Genomic DNA, 24420 nt, shown 5'->3' with positions numbered 1-24420 from the left:
CTGAGTGAACTCCGGGAGTTGGTGATGGACAGGGAGGCTTGGCGTGCTGCAAGTCATGGGGTCGCAGAGTTGGACACAACTGAGCGACTGAACTGAACCAAATAATAAAGTTACTTAAGTGAATGATCTTTTAATTTCCCTTAAGATATCACCATGGGTACATATGCCAATTTTATTAGACTTTTAAAAATATTTAAAATAACTCTAAAGATCTGCATTACTTCTTTTATGAACTCCAGAGGGAAGCCATTGTAATTACTGATTAAAAGAATTATGCATATAACTGTTCTGTATAAGGAGAGTATACCAGAATGGTGCTTTGCAGAAATATGTTTTTACTCTCACGTGGTTTTAAAAAAGTGGGAGTTTCATTTCCCCTAACATCACTATTACCATTGTCCTTTGCTTTGCGTCTGTAATTGAATGGATAAAATGAGTATGGTCATAGCGAAAAATAATGCTAAAGAAGGAGAAATTCAAAAGCCTAGCGTTCTGAATACCACAGAGTGCAAAACCATTGCCAGAGCTAGAGGACAACTTTGAAAAAAATGACCCACTGTGTGATGTTCCCATGACTCAGAAGCCCCTCAGGGTACTGAAGAAAGTGTCTTAGGATGAGTGTTCCATGACCTGATTTCATCCATCAGGCCTTCCAGGGAGCCCAGGCTTGTCTCCTACCTCCCCTCCCCACCCAGGGTCTTAACTGTGTTCTCCACCCTTAATTCTTTCTTGTCTCTGCTGCATACAGATCATTTCCCTTCCCTCCATGAAACTGGCCTGGATGCTACGCTTCCCTCAGTTCTCAGCCTTTTCTCAAATCCCGCAATCTTTATTTTGCTGCTCAGTTTAGCATTTAACCTGAAATACAATTGTATTTCTCTCTATTGTTTCTACTCTGTTAATTTCAACACTTCAAAGAGATTTTAAAGTCTCTAAAGGCCAGAGTTTAGAAATGGTGTGAGAGGCAAAAAGTTGTAAACGTTAATGAAGTGCTTTGGACTCAAATCCAGTTGGATTATGATTGTTCGTTGACTGATTGCTTGTGATACTTGTCATCTTTTTTTTTAATCTCCCCCACCCCCGCCTCTTGGATTTAGAGACTTTTTTTTTTTTAAGTTCTTTATTCCTGAAAGTTCAGTTCTATGAACAGAACTATATATATAGTGAAACAGGGTAATTTTCGGCTGTAGTTGGTATTTGTGATTTGAGGGGATTGTGCTCAGTAAATGCAGTTTTTTATTATTGATACTATTTTAGATATACCATAATTTACTAATCCATTGCTGTTGTTAGACTATTTAGATTTTTTTTCCAGGTTTTACTCTGATAGATAATGGTTCCCTGAGTGCTTTTGATCAAGTGTGGTGCTTTGGTTCAGTTATTTCCTCCTTATACATTTTTCAAGTTGGCTTACTCGATCGAAGGGTATGAACATTTTTATGCTTCTTACTACGAACTCATGCTGGTTGCAGTAATTTACAGTGCTAACTGCAGCTTACGAGTACATAATTTTACTTATTTTTTTCCTTATTGCAATCCAAGGCTTCTTTGCCTATCTTTCCTATATTCTCCCTTTTCTATAGCCAAAGACTAGCCATATAATTTTATTCAGTAAAGTATGATGAGTGGTACTTGGCACCAATTCACATCTACTTCAATTGGAAGGTTCTTTTCCATTCCCAGCCCCAAGATACAGCAAATCTCATTGGTTAAATACAAAAATGAAATAATCTATTAGCTACTAATAGGAGAGAAATACTGATTTTTTTGTAGAACTCAAGATATGATTAATGACAGAATAGATAATGACCAACACACATTACCAAAAAGCAATTATTCCGCTTGTTTTCTGTAATAGGAAATCAGGATGTTACCTCATAATAAAGGAGTAACCCAGTTAATAATGTCCACAGCAGTTCCATTTCAGAAGTGAGAAAAATTGACATGAGGAAGTAAAGAGTCTTGCCCAGGGGCGGTGGCAGGTGTCAGGGCTGGCGTCCAAATTGGAGCAGTCAGGCTCCATGGGCCAAGCTTAAGCAGCACATTATATTGCTTCTTTCCTAACCTAAACTTTCCATTGATTCAATAAATATTTTCAAGTGTAGTTGTTGCTTGTATTATACATACATATTTACATACACATGCTATTTATATAAAAATAATATGGTTTCCCAGGTGGCTCAGTGGTAAAGAATCAGCCTGCCAAGCAGGAGAAACAAAAGATATGGGTTTGATTCTGGATTGGGAAGATCCCCTGGAGAAGGAAATGGCAACCCCCTCCGGTATTCTTGCCTGAGAAAGTCCCATGGACAGAGGAGCCTCGCAGGCTACAGTTCATGGGGTCTCAAAAAGTTGAATACAACTTAGTGACTAAACAAGAAATACGTATACTTACATATTTAAAATAGATACATGCATGCGTTTACATATTTTCACACTTTATATAAAATAACTGTATATTACAATAACTACATTTCATACACAGCTACTTATATGGTGTGTTGTTTTTGTTGTTCGGTCTCTAAGTCAGGTCCTTCTCTTTGCGACCCGATGGACTGTAGAAGGCAAGACTTCCCCGTCCTTCACCATCTCCCAGAGCTTGCCCAAACTCAGGTCCATTGATCTGATGATGTCATCCAACCATCTCGTCCTCTGTCATCCCCTTCTCCTCCTGTCTTCAATCTTTCCCACCATTAGGGTCTTTTCCAGTGAGTCAGTTCTTTGCATCAGGTGGCCAAAGCCTTCGGCTTCAGCATCAGTCCTTCCAATGAATATTAAGGGTTGATTTCCTTTAGTATTGACTGGTTGGATTTTCTTGCAGTCCAAAGGACTCTCAAGAGGCTCCAACACCACAGTTCAAAAGCATCAATTCTTCATCACTCAGCTTTCTTTATGATCCAACTCTCACATCCATACATGACTGCTGGAAAAATCATAGCTTTGACTAGATGGACCTTTGTTGGCAAAGTAATGTCTCTGCTTTTTAATATGCTGTCTAGGCTGGTCACAGCTTTTCTTCCAAGGAGCAAATGTCTTTTAATTTCATGGCTGCAGTCACCAACTGCAGTGATTTTGGAGCCCAAGAAAATAAAGTCTGACCCTGTTTCCACTGTTTCTCCATCTATTCCCCTTGAAGTGATGGGACCGGTTGCCATGATCTTATTTTTTTGAATGTTGAGTTTTAAGCCAGCTTTTTCACTGTCCTCTTTCACTTTCATCAAGAGGTTCTTTGAAAACACATAGTGGCCTTTAATAAGAGAGAACTATTCACCCACAAGTTAGTATTCAAGCTGAGATATTCTTTTGTTGCTGAAAATTATTATTATGAATTAATTGTCCTGTATACTCTGTTTGCCTTAAAGCAATGTGTGCATTATACCCATAAAGCACTTGCTCTATGTAGTGCTCTTAGAGAGTGGTGGTATCTGAACAGCAATTCAGTCACCTAAGCTTTTCATTTATTCAGATCTATTTTTCCACCTTTTGTCTTCTCTATTAATGGTGAATATTCTCCTTTGTTTTATTTTTTTTTCTGATAAGGGTCTAGTATTTAGTATATATATTTTTAAAAAACCCTACAACTCAACAACAAAAAGACAAAAAAAAAACGAGCAAAGGATTTGAACAAACATTTTTCAAAAAAAGATAGACAAATGGTCAATATCCACATGAAGAGATGTTCAGTATCATTAGCATAAGGGAAATATAAATCAAAATCACAAAATGAGATACTTCAGACCTACCAGGGTATCTATAAACAAATAACAACTGTTGGTGAGGACATGGAGAAATCAGAACCTTCATGCTTTGCTGGTGGGAAGGTAAGACAGTACAGCCGGTACAGCCTCTGTGGAAAAAAGTCCCAAAGTTCTTCAGAAAGCTACATATAGCTATCATATGACTCAGTAATTCCACTTCTATGCGTATAACTGAGAAATGGAAACGTATGTCCACACAAAAATTTGTACATGAAATGTTCTCGGCAGCACTGCTTATCATAGCCAAAAAAAAAAAGCAACTCAGATGTCCATACGCTGATGAATGGACAAATAAAACGGGGTCTATTCACATAATGGAATATTACAGAGCCATTAAAGGGAATGAAGTACTGACACAGGCTACAACATGCATGAACTTTAACAACTATGCTAAGTAAAAGAGGCCAGACACAAAAGGATACACATTCTTTGACTTAGTATCTATGAGGTGCTAGGAAAAGGTAAATTCTGACACTGAAAGTAGATTAGAGGTGACCAGGAATTGGGAGTTACAGGTACCTGGGGTTTAATGGTTAGTGTTTCTGTTTGGGGTAACAAAAAAGTTTTGGGAGCAGACAGTGGTGATGGTGGCACAACACTGTATGTAATTAATCGCAGTGAATTATACATTTTAGACTGGTTAAAACATAGTAAATGTGATACATTCAGTTCAGTCACTCAACTGTGTTTGACTCTTTGCAACCCCATGAACTGCAGCACGCCAGGCTTCTCTGTCCATCACCCACTCCTGGAGCTTGCTCAAACTCATGTCTGTGAGTCGGTGATGCCATCCAACCATCTCATCCTCCATCGTCCCCTTCTCCTCTCGCCCTCAATCTTTCCCAGCATCAGGGTCTTTTCAAATGAGTCAGCTCTTCACATTAGGTGGCCAAAGGATTGGAGTTTCAGCTTCAGCATCAGTCCTTCCAATGAATATTTAGGACTGATTTCCTTTAGGATGGACTGGTTGGATCTCCTTGCAGTCCAAGGGACTCTCAAGAGTCTTCTCCAACACCACAGTTCAAAAGCATCAATTCTTCAGCTTTCTTTATAGTCCAACTCTCACATCCATACATGACTACTGGAAAAACCATAGCTTTGACTAGACGGATATTTGTTGGCAAAGCAATGTCTCTGGCTTTTTAATATGCTGTCTAGTTTGATCGTACCTTTTCTTCCTAGCAGCGAGCATCTTTTAATTTCATGGCTGTTGCTGCTGCTGCTGCTAAGTCACTTCAGTCGTGTCCGACTCTGTGCGACCCCATAGACTGCAGCCCACCAGGCTCCCTCGTCCCTGGGATTCTCCAGGCAAGAACACTGGAGTGGGCTGCCATTTCCTTCTCCATCTCCTTTGTTTTAGAATCGAGAAAAACTTTAAAACTTAGGGCAATGTCTTTTTCAAGTAAATATTGGTACAAGTAACCAGTGATAGTAGGCATTCAGTGAATTAATGAATGAATATATCAAGCAGTAAGTCAGCTTGATTGAATGGACTGTATTATAAAGGACTCATTTAGTTGCAAGGGGGCAGAATTAGCTGAAGAGAAAGGATAGTTTATTAGCTTTACATATGGGAATTCCTTGGGATAGTTTGTGGCTTCAGACATTGCTAGACATAGAAGTTCAAGTGATGTAATCAGAATGCTTTCTGAGCTTCTCTTTCCTCTGTGATGACTTTCTTCTTCAGGAAAGTTCTTACCACATAAAGATGATTGCCAGCAGCTCTAGGGTCATATCATTCTCACAAACAGCAATCCAGAAGGAGGTGCAGCCTTCTCCATGTGTATTACAGATTTCGTGGAGGAATTCTGGTCTTGCTTAGGTTACATGTTCACCCTTTAGACCAGGCTCTGTGACTGAAGAGTGATGCCGTCTGTTAGACCAGCCTTGAGTCACATCCCTGCCTATATCATCTCTTCACTCTCCCACAGAAGAGTGTACACTGTGTCTGATAGCTCCGCTGGAAATATCTGGGATGGAAGAGGGGTACTCCCCAGTCGAGAGACGGTACCAAACAGATGGAAACAGATGTTTTTTACATCCTGTCCTTTGGTCAGCCAGCACGCATTTGAACTTATACACGCATACATACATTTTCTTTTTCAATATATTAAATATCAAAGGAGTTATCACCTTATGTAATGCAGCTGTCCCATTTACAACCAACAATACACTTAACTTCCCCACCCCAAAGTAGACATTCCAAGGTTTAGCTCTGATGCTGCATTTGGCTCTAAATTTTAGCTCTCTAGGTGATATGTATTTTTGTCACTCATTTGTAGACACATCTTCTCATGAGCTGGCAACTCATGGCTGTTATTTTAGTGAGTATCCCCCCAACAAGCTGATATCTAGTGCTTTGTATTCATTATGTTGTTTAATCTGACCAATAATCCAAGCAGGCCAGTAGTACATATTTTACTGATGAAGAGTCAGGCTCAGAGATTAGGTTCCTTGCCCAAGGTCATATAGCTCATATTGTAGATTATAGATAGAATTTAGGTTTGACTGATTGGGGAGGTTAAGTCTATCTCCTTAACCAGTATTCTGCCCATATTGTCTCTAAACATTTGAGGCTCAGTCATATGGGAGGAGAAGGCAATGGCACCCCACTCCAGTACTCTTGCCTGGAGAATCCCATGGATGGAGGAGCCTGGTAGGCTGCAGTCCATGGGGTCGCGAAGAGTTGGGCACGACTGAGTGACTTCTCTGTCACTTTTTTCACTTTCATGCATTGGAGAAGGAAATGGCAACCCACTCCACTGTTCTTGCCTGGAGAATCCCAGGGACGGGGAAGCCTGGTGGGCTGCCGTCTATGGGGTCGCACAGAGTCGGACACAACTGAAGTGACTTAGCAGCAGCAGCAGCATTTATCTGCCGAAACAGTGGTTAGAGGTGGGAAAGAGACAGCATCAGAGTATCTGATGTTCTTTCTAGAGGGTTTGGCTCTGGATAGTTGATAAATATCAGCTACTTTCTTTTTAGATAAAGCAGTAATTGCAAAAGAGGGCATGAAGTAGAAAATGTTCAGTTTACTTACTCTTCAAATTAAGTGAGGAAAAGAACTCTGTGATTCCAGAATGACTCTTAGAAGCAAATGACCTTACTTAAGAAGTCCTCATAATACAGAGTGTACAGACAAATTGATAATCAGGTATCATTTATTTCCAGGTCAGTTTTTATATTTCTAGGTACTGGGATTAAACTATAGGACTTTCCAACAACAAGTACCTGGTAATAACTTCTACTTACATGAGAAGTTTGGCAATACACTGCGTTAAAACTTGGAAGTTTCAAGAAGGCTAAATTTCAAAACTGTTATGAAGCTAGTGGCTGTTGAAAAATTTAACTTTAAGGTTAAAGCCAGATTTCTAAGTTTGAAACTAAGTTGCTGACATTTAGTTGGCAAATGTATGTTTGGTAGGAGTTTGATTCCCTGGTGGCTCAACTGGCAAAGAACTGCCTGCAATGCAGGAAATCTGGGTTTGATCCCTGGGTTGGGAAGATCCCCTGAAGTAGGGAATGGCAGCCCACTCCGGTATTCTTGCCTGGGAAATCGCATGGACAGAGGAACCTGGTGGGCTACAGTCCATGGGGTCACAAAAGAGTCAGACATGACTGACTAACATTTTTCTTTCACTGCTTAAAAATTAACTGGATGGTAAGAACAGCCTGTTGTGACTCAGCAGATTAGGTTCCTTGTTCTCAATGATTGGTTCTCAGCAATGGGTAATTTTGCCCCCAAGTTGATATTTGGCAATGTCCGGTGATATTTTGGGTTGTCACTACTGGGAGTTGAGGGGGATTCTCCCTGTATCTAGTGGGCAGAGATCAGAGATGAACATTGAACATCCTGCAGTGCACAGGACAGCCCCTGACGACACAGAGTATTTGGCCCCATAATGTCAATAGTGCCAAGGTTAAGAACCCCTGCTGTATAATCTTCCTTGTCCAAGGACATGTGTGCAGTAAACCAGTCAAGCCACTTTTAATTAGTGTATACTTATGTACCTGCCATTGAAAATTAAACATACACACACACACACACACACTCACACTCTCACAGACTAGTGATCCTCCTCTAAGAAGATCTGAATAGAGGAGCTAGACCAAAAAATAATAATAACAACTACAAGCTACTGAGTTATCCACTACTGAGGCAGAACTTTGAGCATGAGCTAGTCAGAGGGCCAGCTCAGATTCAAGAGAAGAGGGAAATAGATCCTATCTACCTCTTCACTGAAAGCACGGCAAAGAGCTGTTGGTTTTCTTTAATGTACCATGAATACTTAACATCAGCATTTAGCTCAGTGGTAGAGAATCTACCTGCTGATACAGGAGAGGCAGGTTTAATCCCTGGGTTGGGAAGATCCCCTGAAGAAGGAAATGGCAACCCACTCCAGTATTCTTGCCTAGGAAATCCCATGGACAGAGGAGCCTGCAGGGCTATAGTCCATGGGGCACAAAAGAGTCAAACATGACTTAGCAACTAAACACGACAAGTATGTAGTCAATGTTAGCTATAGTTTTTATTGCTATTTTACCTTTTCTGAAGCGTCAGTGAGCCTTGGCACTTATTGTCCCCTCTATTTGGAAAAAATTTCCCTGGGTTGGATGGGGGGAAGAAGGGAGAGAGGAAAGGAAGGAAGAAAAGAAAGAAGGAAAGAAGAAAGGAAATAAATTATATCGCTCTCTTAATTCTTAAATCTGCTCAAATATCAGAAATGCTTATCAGAAATGCCTCCCCTGAGTACCCTGTATGAAATAGCATCCACATGACCACAGTATCTTCATCAGCTCTCTCACCTACTCTGAATTTATTTTTCTTCACAGTACATGTCACTATCTACATTATATATTGTCTGTCTCCATTAGAGTTGAATATTTGTTCTATTCATTGCTGTGTGTTCAGCACTTACAGCAACACCTGGCACATAGTAGCTGTATATGCTGAATGAATGAATGAATGAATAAATGAACAACAACAGCAAAGCCATTTTGATATCACTTTTAGGAAAACATTGAGTAAAAGACTGTGTACTTTTTATTCCAAAGTGATGTTAGCCACAGTATTCATACACCTAATGCTGTCATCTGTTATGTCTTCCCGGAAGTGTCCATCTGTGTCTGTGTGCTCATGGGAAGGAGGGACATAATATCATCATCCTAAGTGTCCTGGCCCTGTTATATCCCTAACTTGATGGTGAATTCATGGGAGTAGGGGGCACATCTTCTATTGTTTGTGTGTTCTGCTTTATGCCAAGTAAATACCACAATGCTGTGTATATAATTTGAGTTTCATGAATATGTAGTGATTAAATTAAAAGACAGGGCTGTCTGCCACCCAGCTTTTCAAGATACTATTTGCATTATTTTTGTTAGGTAATAAAGATGCCTTATTGACTGTTGAAATATGCCTAGTAACCATGCTGACATTATAGTCATTTTCTTATCAAATTACCACCTAACTTTTTTTAGGGTGACAGTCTCAGAATTAAGGATCTTCCTTTGACTTCATTCAAAGTGAGACTATACCTGTTGTATGAGGAGGAAATTTCTGGTGACCTAGGGTTTTTTAAATAAACTTTTTAACTTTAGAATGCTTTTAGATATACGGGACAGTGCATTTTAGATATACGGGACAGTGTTCCTCTGTACCCATGGTACCCACTTTCCCTGTTGTTAACCTCTGGTAAGACTATGAGATCTTCATCACAACTGACAAACCAACTGATACATTATATTGAAGTAAAGTGCATACTTTTATTCCAAGGTGACACAGTTTTAAAGGCTATATCCAGTAGTTTCTTAAAACTGAAAATCAGTATTGAATGTGCATACCACATGTGAGCTTCCTGATTCTTGAAAAGAAACGAAGTAACTTTATAATTAATGGGCTTATCAGGAAGTAAGAAACTTAAAATAATGTGGGTTTAAAGTTTGAGTAGGGAAATCAACAAGTAATTTGAAACTTGGGTATTCATAAAGATGTCAGGAGAAACATTAACAACCTGAGATATGCAGATGACATGACTCTAATGGCAGAAAGTGAAAAGAAACTAAAGAGCCTCTTGATGAGGGTGAAAGAGGAGAGTGAAAAAGCCGGCTTAAAACTCAACATTCAAAAAACAGAGATCATGGCATCCAGTCCCATCACTTCATGGCAAATAGAAGGGGAGAAAGTGGACGCAGTGACAGATTCTCTTTCCTTGGGTTCCAAAATCACTGTGGACAGTGATTATGCAATGAAATTAGAAGACGCTTGCTTCTTGGAAAGAAAGCTGGGACAAACCTAAATAGCATATTAAAAAGCAAAGACATCACTTTGCTAACAAAGGTCTGTATAGTCAAAGCTATGGTCTTTCCAAAAGTCATGTATGGTTGTGAGAGTTGGACCATAGAAAAGGCTGAGCACCGAAGAATTGATGCTTTCGAATTGTAGTGCTGGAGAAGACTCTTTAGAGGCCCTTGGACTTCAGGGAGATCAAATCAGTCAGCCCTAAAGGAGATCAACCCTAACCATTCATTGGAAGTACTGATGCTAAAGCTGAAGCTCCAACACTTTGGCCACCTGATATGACGAGCCAACTCACTGGAAAAGACCCTGATGCTGGGAAAGACTGAAGGCAAAATGAGAAAAGGGTGGCAGAAGATGAGATGGTTAGATAGCATCACTGACTTAACAGACATGAACTTAAGCAAACTCCTGGAGATAGTAGAGGACATGGAGGCCTGATGTTCTGCAGTCCTTGGGGTCACAGAGTCAGACATGACTTAGCGACTGAACAACAACAAAGATGGCAGGATGGGGTTTGATCACCGTGTTAGCTGTTCTTTTGTTGTTTGGGAAATATGGGATTATAACGTGGTTTGCTCTTCATAGATAATCTATCCCTAGATTACTGAACACAAGGGCTGCCCTGGAGTAGGAAATGTGCCCCCCTGGGACGGCTTTGGGACTTAGGATGCAGAATAAGCAGCCAATGGCTCAAAGGCTTAATTCTGTGGTTAAAATTGGTATACATTTAGTCTTAAGTCTTTCCCCTAGGACTGTCTAACTTTAAATTTTATACTGAAGCATATTAGAGATATGGGAATTTTGCTATTTCAGTGGAACCTTTTAATCAGCTTTAATGCAGGCTTGGGTAAAGTAAATCTTAATACTGTCTCTCTTTCAAGGCTTTGCTAGTTTGCTATCCTCAAAGCAGAAAAGCAACAATGAAGCAGCACTGCTTCTTAACTCTGCTTTTATTAAATTTTCTTTATAATCCTCTTCTAGTCCTTTTTTATACTGTACTATTGAACCATAAGCAAACTAGTAAATAAAAATTGTACTCATGGAATTTTAAAATTGTTTTAATGAAGCTCTGGAAGCATCCCCATTTCAGAAGATATTTTTCCCTAGTTTGTTTTTTAAATTCTAGAAAGTAGGTCAGTAGAAATAAACCCCCTTTAATTGGTTTAATTAGAAATGGAAAATTGTATGAGTAGCTCAATTTGAAGTGTAGATTTAAATAATTTTACTGGGATTAATATCACTTAATGGTTTGAATTTAAATAAGTTGCATTTAATCATAGCTTGTAATTTCTTGAAAAGATTTTAATATCAGAAAAAGTGAAAGTCACTCAGTCGTGTCCGACTCTTTGTGACCCCATGGACTATACAGTCCATGGAATTCTCCACAAAATACTGGAGTCGGTAGACTTTCCCTTCTCCAGGGGATCTTCCCAACCCAGGGATCGAACCCTGGTCTACCACCTTGCAGGCCACTTCTTTACCAGCTGAGCTGTAAGAGAAGCCCGAGAATACTAAAGTGGGTAACCTATCCCTTCTCCAGCGGATTTTCCCAACCCAGAGATTGAACCAGGGTCTCCTACATTGCAGGTGGATTCTTTACCAACTGATCTATCAGGGCAACTCATATTAAATATCTCATATTTAATATCAGAGAGGAGGCCTAAGTGTTGGAATATATGCATAGGGAAAAATGTTTGCCATGAAATATAATATTTGACTATGAAATTATTTTAGAACTGTATTTCTCAGATAGTATGCCTGAGAATGTTATTCTCAGTTCAGTTGCTCAGTTGTGTCTAACTCTTCACAACCCCATGGACTGCAGCACGCCAGGCTTCCCTGTCCATCACCAACTCCCAGAGCTTATTCAAACTCATGTCCATCAAGTCAGTGATGCCATCCAACCATCTCGTCCTCTGTCATCCCCTTCCTTCCTGCCTTCAATGTTTCCCAGCATCAGGGTCTTTTCAAATGAGTCAGTTCTTCACATCAGGTGGCCAAAGTATCGGAGTTTCAGCTTCAGCATCAGTCCTTCCAAAGAATATTCAGGACTGATTTCCTTTAGGATTGACTGGTTTGATCTCCTTGCAGTCCAAGGGACTCTCAAGAGTCTTCTCCAACCACAGTTAAAAAGCATCAATTCTTCATCGCTCAGCTTTCTTTATAGTCCAACTCTCACATCCATACATGACTACTGGAAAAACCATAGCTTTGACTAGACAGACCTTTGTCGACAAAGTAATGTCTCTGCTTTTTAGTATGCCATCTAGGTTGGCCATAACTTTTCTTCCAAGGAGCAACCGTCTTTTAATTTCATGGCTGCAGTCACTGTCTGCAGTGATTTTGGAGTCCCCCCAAAATTAAAGTCTCTCACTGTTTGCATTGTTTCCCCGTCTATTTGCCATGAAGTGATGGGAGCTGATGCCATAGTCTTAGTTTTCTGAACATTAATTTTAAGCCAACCTTTTTATTCTTCTCTTTCACTTTCATCAAGAGGCTCTTTAGTCCCTCTTCACTTTCTGCCATAAGTTTGGTGTCATCTGCATATCTGAGGTTATTGATATTTCTCCCAGCAATCTTAATTCCAGCTTGTGCTTCATCCAGTCCAACGTTTCTCATGATGTACTCTGCATATAAGTTAAATAAGCAAGGTGACAATATACATCCTTGACATACTCCTTTCCCAATTTGGAACCAGTTCGTTCTTCCATGTCCGGTTCTAACTGTTGCTTCTTGACCTGCATACAGATTTCTCAGGAGTCAGGTAAGGTGGCCTGGTATTCCCATCTCTTTCAGAATTTTCCACAGTTTGTTGTGATCCATTCAGTCAAAGGCTTTAGCTTAGTCAGGGAAGCAGAAGTAGATGTTTTCTGGAATTCCCTTGCTTTTTCTGTGATCCAACAGATGTTGGCAATTTGATCTCTGGTTCCTCTGCCTTTTGTAAATCCAGCTTGAATATCTGGAAGTTCACAGTTCAAGTACTGTTGAAGCCTGGCTTGGAGAATTTTGAGCATTACTTTGCTAGTGTGTGAGATGAGTGCGATTGTGCGGTAGTTTGAACATTCTTTGCCCTGCCCTTCTTTGGAATTGAAATGAAAACGGACCTTTTCCAGTCCTGTGGCCACTGCTGAGTTTTCCAAATTTGCTGACATACTGAATGCAGGACTTTAATGCATCATCTTTTAAGACTGAAATAGCTCAGCTGGAATTCGATCACCTCCACTAGCTGCGTTTGTAGTAATGCTTCCTAAGGCCCACTTGAGTTCACACTCCAGGATATCTGGCTCTAGTGAATGATCACACCATCATAGTTATCTGGGTCATTTATACCTTTTTTTGTATGGTTCTTCTGTATATTTTTGCCACCTCTTCTTAATATTTTCTGCTTCTATTAGGTCCATAATGCTTTTGTCCTTTATTGTGCCCATCTTTGCATGAAATGTTCCCTTGGTATCTCTAATTTTCTTGAAGAGATCTCTAGTCTTTCCCATTCTATTATTTTCCTCTGTTTCTTTGCATGGTTCACTTATGGCTTTCTTTGCTTTAGAATTGTTTAAAGTGTGCATTCTACAGCTGAATGGTTGGATTTGAAGTGCAGTTAGTTTGTGTTCATAGAACACATAGGCTAACCATTCTAGCCCTCCCATACTGGGGAGAACTGTAGCACTGACCTCTGGTGACACTATAGGGTGATGTACTGGCTACAGCCTAATATGAAACAATTGCCATTATGCTTTAAGAAATGTAGAATACTCCTAAGGGGCTTTTGGTCTCCTTCCTAAGGAAATACTGTATATGTTTTTACTTAGATTTGAGTAGCTCCCTGATGGATGGTATTTTATTTATACTTTAAAAAAATAAATACTAGTTTACATTTACTTACGGTGCCATCTAAGAGTATATTCTCTCCTGTCTTCCTGCTGTAACAGATGGACATTGCACCTTAAACAAATAAGCCAAGATTCTGCCTCATTTATGGTTTGATTTATATGAGCAGTGATAATAGCTCTTCTATTAAAACTATATGGTTATGCTTTCTGCCTGATAAAACTAATCCATATTCCTGGAAATTCCTACATATCCTGCAAATGTAGCTGTAAAGGAACAATATAAATGATTACTACTGGTTTGACAGGCAAGTTGCCTTAACATACCTTGGTTGAATAGTGTTGTATTAGGAATAATATATGAAACACTAGACACATTCATTAAAAGTAGAAAATATCCACCAATGTTTTAAAATTATTCTTAAAGTCTTGCCAATGCAGTGAGACATGAGACAGAAATAAAAAGTGTGGTTATTGAAAATTGGTGATTAAGTCTTTATAGCTTGCAAGCAAAATTGTTTACACTGAATATCTGAGAGAATTTTAAAAGTAAAATTACATGGTTTAATAAACCGGTTAGATATGAAAAGTATCCAAAATCTACCATATAAAATAAATACAAATATTTATTATATACTATCATGTTATTTCTATGTGTTAACTGGTTGGTGAAATAACTGCATTGTCAGGTTAGAGAATGAGAAGAGAGGGCAGCATCATAAAAACTCAGGGAGAAAAAGGTTGTAAGGAGGACTTAACAGCCTCAGTAAGTGTTGTACATACTGAGGTCAATCAAAGTGAATGCTATGGTTTCTCCTCATGGTCTTGAGATCACTGGCTTCCTGTGGCAAAGCCATGCTGGTTAGAAGAAGGAAATGGAAGCCAGACCACAGTGGTTGAAGAAGGAATATAGTGTAAGATCCAAGAAATTTCTTTGAGTTTGATTGTAATGGAAGAAAAAAAGGAGAGGGATTGAGAATTGTGTTGTTATTGCTGCTTTGTCATTTTGTTCGTTTATTCCACAACCCTTCCATACGAGACTGGAAATTTCTCAAAGGCAGGCTCTGCTTTTGAAAGCCCTGCAGTACACAGTACCACCTTGAATGTAGAGACACTCATTGGCTTTATGTTAAATTCATGACTGTGAATGTAACTTTTAAAACACTTGGTAGTGGGCAAAGTACAGAGTACGTGCCCATGTGTTCTCAGGGATTAGACGAGGCCGGCCTCACTGTGAGACGCGCTGTGCCCTGTCCTGCTGCAGCTCCTCTCGCCGTCTGTCTATTCACCAATCTTGCCATCTTCATTCACAACCTCCTTCCTTTTGGACTTTCTTTTCTTCACAGCTATGAAACCTACGTAGTCGAATATCACGATGCTTCTCCTGTAGGGAGTGTGATGAGGAGCAGAGTTTGGCTTTGGAGTGCTCGGAACCAGAGGAATTGCCGAGGACTCGGAGCCCAGCCCTGACCACTAGAGAGCCCACAACACAATGAACAAATTGAACTTCCATAACAACAGAGTCATGCAGGACCGCCGGAGTGTGTGTATTTTCCTTCCTAATGATGAATCTCTGAACATCATCATAAATGTGAGTAGATCCTACTTTAGAAATGTTTAAATGATGATGTTCCCACTAGTAGCCACATTCAAATTATGACTTGGCTAATGATCAGATCCTCACAGAATGAGACTGTTAATAATGCTGGAGAATTGGGGTATTAAGGCTGTCTACACAGGTATAAATTTGAATGATAGCTGAAGTTCAGCTGTCTTTGGCATTCTCTTGTCTGGTAAAAGTAGAGAATATCTGTTACTATATTATATATAGAAAAATAAACACTTTGCTTTTTAAAAAAACTTTTATTGAAATATAATTTTTATGGCTATCTGAGTTTGCTTTTTAAATGTTTTTGAGTTGTCACCTACACGCATGAAATGGTAATACATAATTGCTGACTTTTTAACATGCATCTTGATCATTGTTTTGATGGTAGGCTGCAGCCTAAGTCTAGCCAATTTCAAGAATAGGCTGTGTATTTGCCCACTAAACTTGCTTATGGTTGATGAGCTGGAGTTAACTCTCTTAGTTAACCTGGACATTGAGGAATATAATACTTTTTCTCTTTTGTTTTTACTTTTAAAGTCGAGTTATAATTTACTTACAGCAGAGTATAGGAATATCAAGTGTGCAGCTCTGACTTTTCCCCAGTGTGTACATCCAAGTAACCATCATTCAGCTTGAGATACAGTAGATTTCTAGTGCCTCAGAAAGATCTTTTGTGATCCCTCCTAATCAATAATCTCTACCAAAAGGTAATCTCTATTTCCACTTCTATCACCATAGGGTAATTTTTTTATTTCTGAATTTCATGCAGCTAAAATTATGTGGTGTGCTCACTTTTATATCTGCCTATATTTTATATACTCAATATTTGGCCTGTGAAAGTTATCCATGCTATTGCATGTGACAGTAATTCTTTTTTTCATTATTATATTTCATTGTATGAGTATGCCTAATTTCTTCTCCAGCTATTATTAATGGGTATTAGGTTATTTTAAGTTTTGGAGGTATTACAAATAAAACAGTCGTGAACATTTTATGTATATACACATACGTATATGGGCTTCCCAGGTGGCTCAGTGGTAAAAGAATCAGCCTGCCAGTGTGGGAGACATGGGTTCAACCCGTGGGTCGGGAAGAAACCCTGGAGGAGGAAATGGCAACCCACTCCAGTATTCTTGCCTGGAGAATCCCATGGACGGGGGAGCCTCACGGGCTACTGTCCATGGAGTCTTAAGAGTCGAACGTGACTTAGCGACTGAGCACACACACATGTATATACATGTCTGGACTTACACCTGGAAATGGACTGTGAATCATGATGTATGCCTGTGTTGAGCTTGGGTAGAGACTGCTGCACAGGCATGACTGATCACAGTCATGCCTAGCATTTGTCACCCCCTCCCTGTTGTCAGCTTTCATGTTCTTTCTTTGTATTCTGTTGGAATTAAGGGAAAAATTTCCTTAGTTCATGCCTTGAGTTAATTCTTCTTGCTACTGTATTTTTAACCCAATTGCCATATGAAAAGAATATTTCTAAATGTTATACTGAAGCTATATGACATTTAAATAGCTCCATTAAAAATTTAGAGGAAAAGATTCTGCTTATCATAATTATTTTGGTTTCATTCTGTCAATCACCAGAGTTCCTTGATTTACTAATGTAGCCTTGTTTTTGCTTAAAGGAATTGTCTGAGTATCAAACCTGCCTATTGAGTGAATTTTATCAGTCTCTTAGGCAGAATTTCTATTGATTTAGCTCTTTTATACTCAGATTACCCAAAGTTGTTTTGGATGTGTGAAGTGATAAACTGTTATTATTCCAGCATTTGGTTTTTAAAACCTAGTTAAAATTGGCAACATTATCTCTCTTCTTCAGTATGGGCACTGTCAGAATATATTAAAAGATAATTTACATGTATACATGAATATGTTGTTTAAGTTCTCTGAACAGTTATATAGAGAAGGTATCAACTAAAATTTTTAAATATACATAAACATATAGTATAAGCACTTAAGAAACTTCTCTCAGTTCCATTTCTGCCTTTTCACCTGGTCGAATATGTCTAAATGTGTTCATATGTGTGCACACACATACAGTATATGGAACAAAATCTTACTGACCTCAGGTAAGCTAGAAGGAAGACTAATCTTATTTCGTGAGGAATACTAGGAGCTGGCTATAATTTTCTAAGAAATTAATTTATACTGAAATCTCAGTTGAGGAAGATAGTTATGGAGAACAGACTGACAGGCAATCCATTTGTTCCTATAGATCAGTGATTTTACAACTTGATGTCTAAAAAATTATCTGGAGAGCTTGGTAAGTACTCAGACTATTGGACTCCACTCCTTGGAGGTGCTGATCTAATAAGTCTAGGGTGGGACACAGGGATCTATGCTGAAATCCCTACTTCACATCTGCAACCTTGGGCAAAGTAGTTCTTTGCTTTGGTTTCCTCTTCTATAAAGTGAAAATAATCTGCTCTCCTCACAGGGACATTGTGAGGATATAAAGACATAAGATGCTTACATGCTTATGGCCGTGTGTGGCCTCAGTGAGTGAGCACTTAATAGAGTAGCACTTGTTTTCATTTCTTTGAGCTGTATGCTCATTCTATTAATGAAACTCAACTTCTGAACACCATGTAGACCTGTTCTTATTCCAGGGTACATGGAAAGCCCTGCCATGTCGACTCCTCATTAGCAAGCAAACTGCTGGACCAAAGGAGGGAGGAGAAGGAACTGGGTTAAGTAGCTTGGGGTCCCCTCACTGCTACAAAGCCAACCAGGGCTGCCAAAGGCCTGTCATTTTCTACAAAGTGTCATTTTTGTCTTCAGAAAATAGCAATGATGTTTGTAGAGTTGTGGTAGAACAGATTAACTATAACAAAAACTTTCATTAATGGTCTCCTTTTTAAAACTCATTTCTAAACACTTTTTTTAAATGAAGAAAATTTATTCCCTGAGAAGTGTAATTGATAGAATATTGCCTTTCTGCATGGGGTAAATGTAGTTTTGATCATTTTTTATTTTCCATGAATTGAAAAAATAGGGATTGTTCTAAATTATTTTAATCATCAGATATTAAATATGGAAACTTGGAAATTTTTGGAAATAAAGTTATGTTAATGTAGGAGTCACAAAATTTTTAAGTGATATAAACTGTGGCTAAGAGATATCTCTTCACTGAGACGAGAGCGAACAATTCTTTTTCTGTAATATATTTTAGACATTCTTGCTCAACAAGCCATTGACACTGAGAATTAGATGCTGTTTCTATTAAAAAGTTCCATACAAAGTATATTTTTAGATAATGCTTTCATTCTTATCCCTAATGCCTCATAGTCTATGGCACCTTTTAAAGTTCCTATTGCTCCTGAAGATTAAAGAACTTGAAAATTTTTAGTCAACTAAAACATAGCCTTCAAGACTCATAATATGCAAATGCAAAAAATTCAAAATTGTTTTCACAGTAGGTAAGACTTCAGAGCCACAGCCTTACTTACTTGCAGTTTTTAAATAGGAGCATTGTCTTTCCTTGATCGTTGTTAAAGAGCTTTATTATGCTCCAGATACTTGATTTAAAACTAGTGGAACAATAATAATTATATAGGATGTATGGATGTATGGAGATTATTTGAACAACAGTTATACGGAGGTACAACATAGTTTATTTTGTATACAGCGTGTGGTTTGGAATTTTTCTTTTAACTTTTTAATCATATTTTATCCAAAGTACTTTGTATATGACATTTTAAAATACAGTCAAAGCTAAAGATTAAAGTCCTAGACTTCTTTAAGTCTCAAATTTCTAGTATATAGTTCAGTTTTATTTAACCTTAAATACTTTTCCCATTACTTTATCATTTTCTTTGTTTAAGCTTATTTATAAAGTGTAGTTTCAGTAATACAGAACTCAAATCCAAAGTCTTTTTAGTGAATGAAGGTGACACTGATTTCCTGTTGGCAAATGTATCCCCTCAGTGGTGTTGGTGGACTGTGTATTGACACAAATTCTTGAGTGGCGCAGTATTAAATGATCTGCTCAGTGGGCCAGAGTACTGTAGTCTGTAGTCATGGACCAGAAGGAAGGTAAGAAACCCACAGGAAATCAGGTCCTTGGCTTTCATTCATCAGACATTTATTGAATGCCTGCTGTATATTCTGAGTATAAAATAAGACATTGTCCTGGCTTCACGGAATTCCTGTTGCTTCTAAACAGCTGAAGCGGTGCTATTTGGCCTTACATAAATCCTTTTTGCACTTTCTAGTGAATAAGGTGGAGAAGGCAATGGCACCCCACTCCAGCACTCTTGCCTGGAAAATCCCATGGATGGGGGCGCCTGGTAGGCTGCAGTCCATGGGTCGCTGAGAGTTGGACACAACTCAGTGACTTCACTTTCACTTTTCACTTTCATGCATTGGAGAAGGAAATGGCAATGCACTCCCCTGTTCTTGCCTGGAAAATCCCAGGGACGGGGGAGCCTGGTGGACTGCTGTCTATGGAGTTGCACAGAGTCGGACACAACTGAAGCACCTTAGCAGCAGAAGCAGCAGTGGATAAGGTGCTTTAGATTGCCTGTGTTCTCAGTCTCTTGATGTGTCTGACTCTTTGCAGTCCCATGGGCTGCAGCCCACTAGGCTGTTCTGTCCGTGGGATTACCCGGGCAAGAACACTGGAGTGGGTTGCCATGCCCTCCCCCAGGGGATCTTCCCAACCCAGGGATTGAACCTGCGCCTTCTGCATTGCAGGCGGTTTCTTTACTGCTGAGCCACTGTGAATTCACTATTCACATTAATAGTGAATGTGGAAAAGAGCCATAAACCTGTCTTTCTTACTCCAGTTGACATTGTCACCATTCTGAATTGTTTGACTTTCAATTATTAAGAGATCTCAACATGTTTTATTTTCTGAATCTAATTTATATATTAAAGTATGATAAAATCATTAATTCAAAGTTAACTAATTTAAGATTTGTAATCATTAAAACTGTAACTGGCATGATTATTGAAGAAAGAAGTTGCAAGTTACTAGTACAAATATGAGGGGAAATGTCACACATAATATAATGAACTGTTAGGCTGCACATATTTTAATAATATTTACATACAAAAATATTATAATACACAAATGAGCAAAGTTCTGAGTTACTCTCTCTGTTAATACTAACTATATGACTTCAGGCTCTCTGGGTTTTCTTTTATATGTCTGTCAAATGAAGAAATTGACCTATATGGTCTCAATGTCAATCCCAACACCGATAAGCTTTAGTGATTCTGAGTTCAACAAGGCAGACTCATTACAATTATGTGTCCCCCAAAATACTTCATTCAGTATTTGAAAAGTCAATAAAACTGTGTCTTTTAAAGACTGTTTTATCTTTCAGCATGTGACTTTTCAGAATAACTTAACCTTAACTCCATGTTCCAAATTAACATGATTTTATTATTATAACTAGGACTCAGAAAAGAACCTGGTTTAGTACTTAAAAGATATGTCAATGAAAGTGATTGATTAAAGTAAATAAAAGCTAGGTATTCACTCATTGTGTGGTATATGAGCATTTTGTTTAAACCACCATGACGAAAACGTTCCTTGTAAAAATACTTGCCAAATTAGTAATTTTGATAATTAATAATTTCGATCATTTGATTAGATTATTTTGGTTTCCTTCTGAAATACATATTTATCGTGCACCATGGCTATGGAGTAAGGCCTTGTCCATGTGTCCTAGGATTTGTGAGTCTTGTACAGATTGCACTGGTACTTGATCACCGTGTTGTAGAAATTTCTATTGTGATCATCGTTACTGAAACAGCTGTAGTGGTTTCCATAAACCAACTGTTGTTTTGCTAGTGTCAGCTTGTCCATTCGGCATATATTTAGGATGCATTACATTGCCTGGTTATGGCTCACTGTTTGGACTTGGCTGAATTATTAAGTTGTGTTTGTTTTATTTTTGTCTTTTTTCCCATAGGTCAAAATTCTGTGTCACCAGTTACTGGTCCAGGTGTGTGACCTACTCAGGCTAAAGGACTGTCACCTCTTTGGACTCAGTGTTATACAAAGTAAGTCTCAGGCCCATCTCTGATGGAGTTAGCCAACTGTCCTTAAGGAAATGGCATTTTATAGCTGTAATTAATTGAGCATATTGTTATGTAATTGTGATTGTCAAAGTACTTGTAATCATGGCTTTTAATCTAGTATTCATATTTTAAACTCAACTGTTGTGTATTTCTTCTATGATTTAGAATTTTAGGTCTTGAATTTATTATCGTTTGAACTCAAAAACTGGTTCCTCTTTACAAGTCTAGATTTTATGCATTTGCTCTTTTATGTTTTAATGAACCCAACTTGATTTTTGTTTCTTTGCACTATAGGAAATTACCTTGGTTATTTTTGTAATTTAATTTGTTTTGTAATTTTTGACATTAAAAGACATGTAGACATAATAAACCTGACTTTTCTCTATTCCAATTCTCTTACTGTTGAAGATATAGTATAACAAAATGATCTATTAATTACTCTTATTTTCTTTTTTTCCTTCCTTTATCCCTTCTCTTTTTTTTCCAGTCAAAACATATAACTTGGAGATATGGGATCAGTTTCTTCTGTATACTTTACATGGAGAAGATTTTCAAGTAAAGGGCTCCGTATAAGTTTTCTATGCCAGTGACACCGTAGTTAGAGTTAAGTTCCCAGAGTTTAAGTGTAGCCATTCCTTAAAACTTTTTTCTTTCAAATCATACTTTAAAATTTCTCTAATTTAGTCTTCTAGATGCCACAAAACCTTTCAGATCTTTGCTCAGTTTTTCAAGGAAACTTTTTTTGTGAAATGTAGCTGTATTTTGTGTTTGGACATGAATTATTTTCCACTACTGAAATTGGTTTCAATTTAAAGGTTTATGATATCTTGAGAATCTGGTTAGTACCATAAAATGCTCAGATCTCCCAAATTGGAAAGTGTATTATGATGAGCTGATCAATAAGTTCAGCTCCGAAATGTGAGCTGTTTTCATTTATCTAAAAAGACCACTCTGAAGAGGCCAGAGACCATGGAACAGGGAACACATCAAGAAGAAAGAAACCATCTGTATGTCTTCTTTGGAGAAATGTCTGTTTAGTTCTTTGGCCCATTTTTTGATTGGGTCATTTATTTTTCTGGAATTGAGCTGCAGCAGTTGCTTGTATATTTTTGAGATTAGTTCTTTGTCAGTTGCTTCATTTACAAAACCACAATGAGGTACCACTTCACACCAGTCAGAATGGCTGCTATCCAAAAGTCTACAAGCAATAAGTGCTGGAGAGGGTGTGGAGAAAAGGGAACCCTCTTATACTGTTGGTGGAAATGCAAACTAGTACAGCCACTATGGAGAACAGTGTGGAGATTCCTTAAAAAAACTGGAAATAGAACTGCCTTATGACCCAGCAATCCCACTGCTGGGCATACACACCAAGGAAACCAGAAATGAAAGAGACACATGTACCCCAATGTTCATTGCAGCACTGCTTGTAATAGCCAGGACATGGAAGCAACCTAGATGTCCATCAGCAGATGAATGGATAAGAAAGCTGTGGTACATATACACAATGGAGTATTACTCAGCCACTAAAAAGAATACATTTGAATCAGTTCTAATGACGTGGATGAAACTGGAGCCTATTATACAGAGTAAAGTAAGCCAGAAAGAAAAACACCAATACAGTATACTAACGCATATATATGGAATTTAGAAAGATAGTAACGATAACCCCTTATGCAAGACAGCAAAAGAGACACAGATGTAAAGAACAGTCTGTTGGACTCTATGGGAGAGGGCGAGGGTGGGATGATTTGGGAGAATGGCATTGAAACATGTATCATATCATATAGGAAACAAATCGCCAGTCTAGGTTCGATGCAGGATACAGGATGCTTGGGGCTGGTGCACTGGGATGACCCAGAGGGATGTTATGGGGAGGGAGGTGGGAGGGGGTTCAGGATGGGGAACACATGTACACACGTGGCGGATTCATGTTGATGTATGGCAAAATCAATACAATATTGTATAGTAATTAACCTCCAATTAAAATAAATAAATTTATATTTAAAGAAAAGAAGAAAGGAACCAACCATTTGCTCTTCAGTTTCTTCCTGTGATAGTGGAAGCAGTAAAAACAAATGCTCAGCTCCATATTCATATTAGTACACACCTCAGTCATTCTGTCAAGGAAGAGCCTGGGGGAAATAAGATGCCCTACAGAGTTAATTCTTCTTACTTCAACTACAGGCAGACTGTTGATCTTTGCTGTTCAGCAAGTCAGTCTCATAAAATGTTTCCTTGGTTTTCAAAATAAGAGTTTTTGACATGTGTTTTTTAGAAGAGAGATTGCAGGATGGTGCAATAACTTTGGAACAGGCGTCAGATGACCTGGTTCTGATTCAGGTTCTACCACTAGCTAGCTGTGTGGCTTTAGACATGTCCCTTGCCTTCTCTCCATTTTAGTTTTCCCTGCTTTGCAGGACTGATATGTGCTTGAGAAAGTATACAGCTCTGGTCAAACTGCCAGATGGTAGAAACACAGTGGTAGTTTAAAAAACTATGCTTGTGCCATTATGGCGAGCAGTCTCAGTTCTATTCATTATGTTGTTTCTTCAGACAGGAACGCAAGGCGAAAACAAATCAGTTTCAACAGGAAGGTTGTCTGATCTTGTCCATTTCATGTTTAATTGGTAACATAGTAGAAATGGGAGATGATTTTAGTTCATGTGATAGATTTTAGTAGCATCTTCTTATCTCTCGGACTTCTTTGCCCCTTTCATCCACACTTAGTTGACTTATTATGACATTCATTGACAAAGAGTGGCTTTACCCTTCCTATTCTAGTCAAACGTTTGACTTGTTCTGTCAAACTCCAATATTCAGTCATGAGTGACAGTGTGGGCGTGTGTTATTCTTGGAGTAGTCAAAGAGAGACACTTTCCTTCC

The 24420-nt window shown here is 38.5% G+C and overlaps 1 protein-coding gene across 8 annotated transcripts in view; it reads left to right on the top strand.

Annotated features, from left to right (window-relative positions):
• The window catches only part of FRMD6 (FERM domain containing 6), a 264333-nt gene that overhangs the window by 210151 nt on the left and 29762 nt on the right, over window positions 1-24420 (top strand). For all 8 annotated transcript variants that reach the window (XM_005685649.3, XM_005685646.3, XM_018054348.1 and 5 more), the window contains 2 exons: window positions 15230-15474; window positions 21429-21519. In XM_005685649.3, the coding sequence (XP_005685706.1) occupies window positions 15376-15474; window positions 21429-21519 (190 nt within the window). In that variant the 5' untranslated portion in view covers window positions 15230-15375. The remainder of the gene's footprint in view (window positions 1-15229; window positions 15475-21428; window positions 21520-24420) is intronic.

The sequence above is a fragment of the Capra hircus genome, chromosome 10 (genome assembly GCF_001704415.2).
Source record: "Capra hircus breed San Clemente chromosome 10, ASM170441v1, whole genome shotgun sequence".
NCBI lineage: Eukaryota > Metazoa > Chordata > Mammalia > Artiodactyla > Bovidae > Capra > Capra hircus.
Note: the sequence above shows the minus strand (reverse complement) of the source record. Positions and strands in the feature narration are given on the sequence as shown.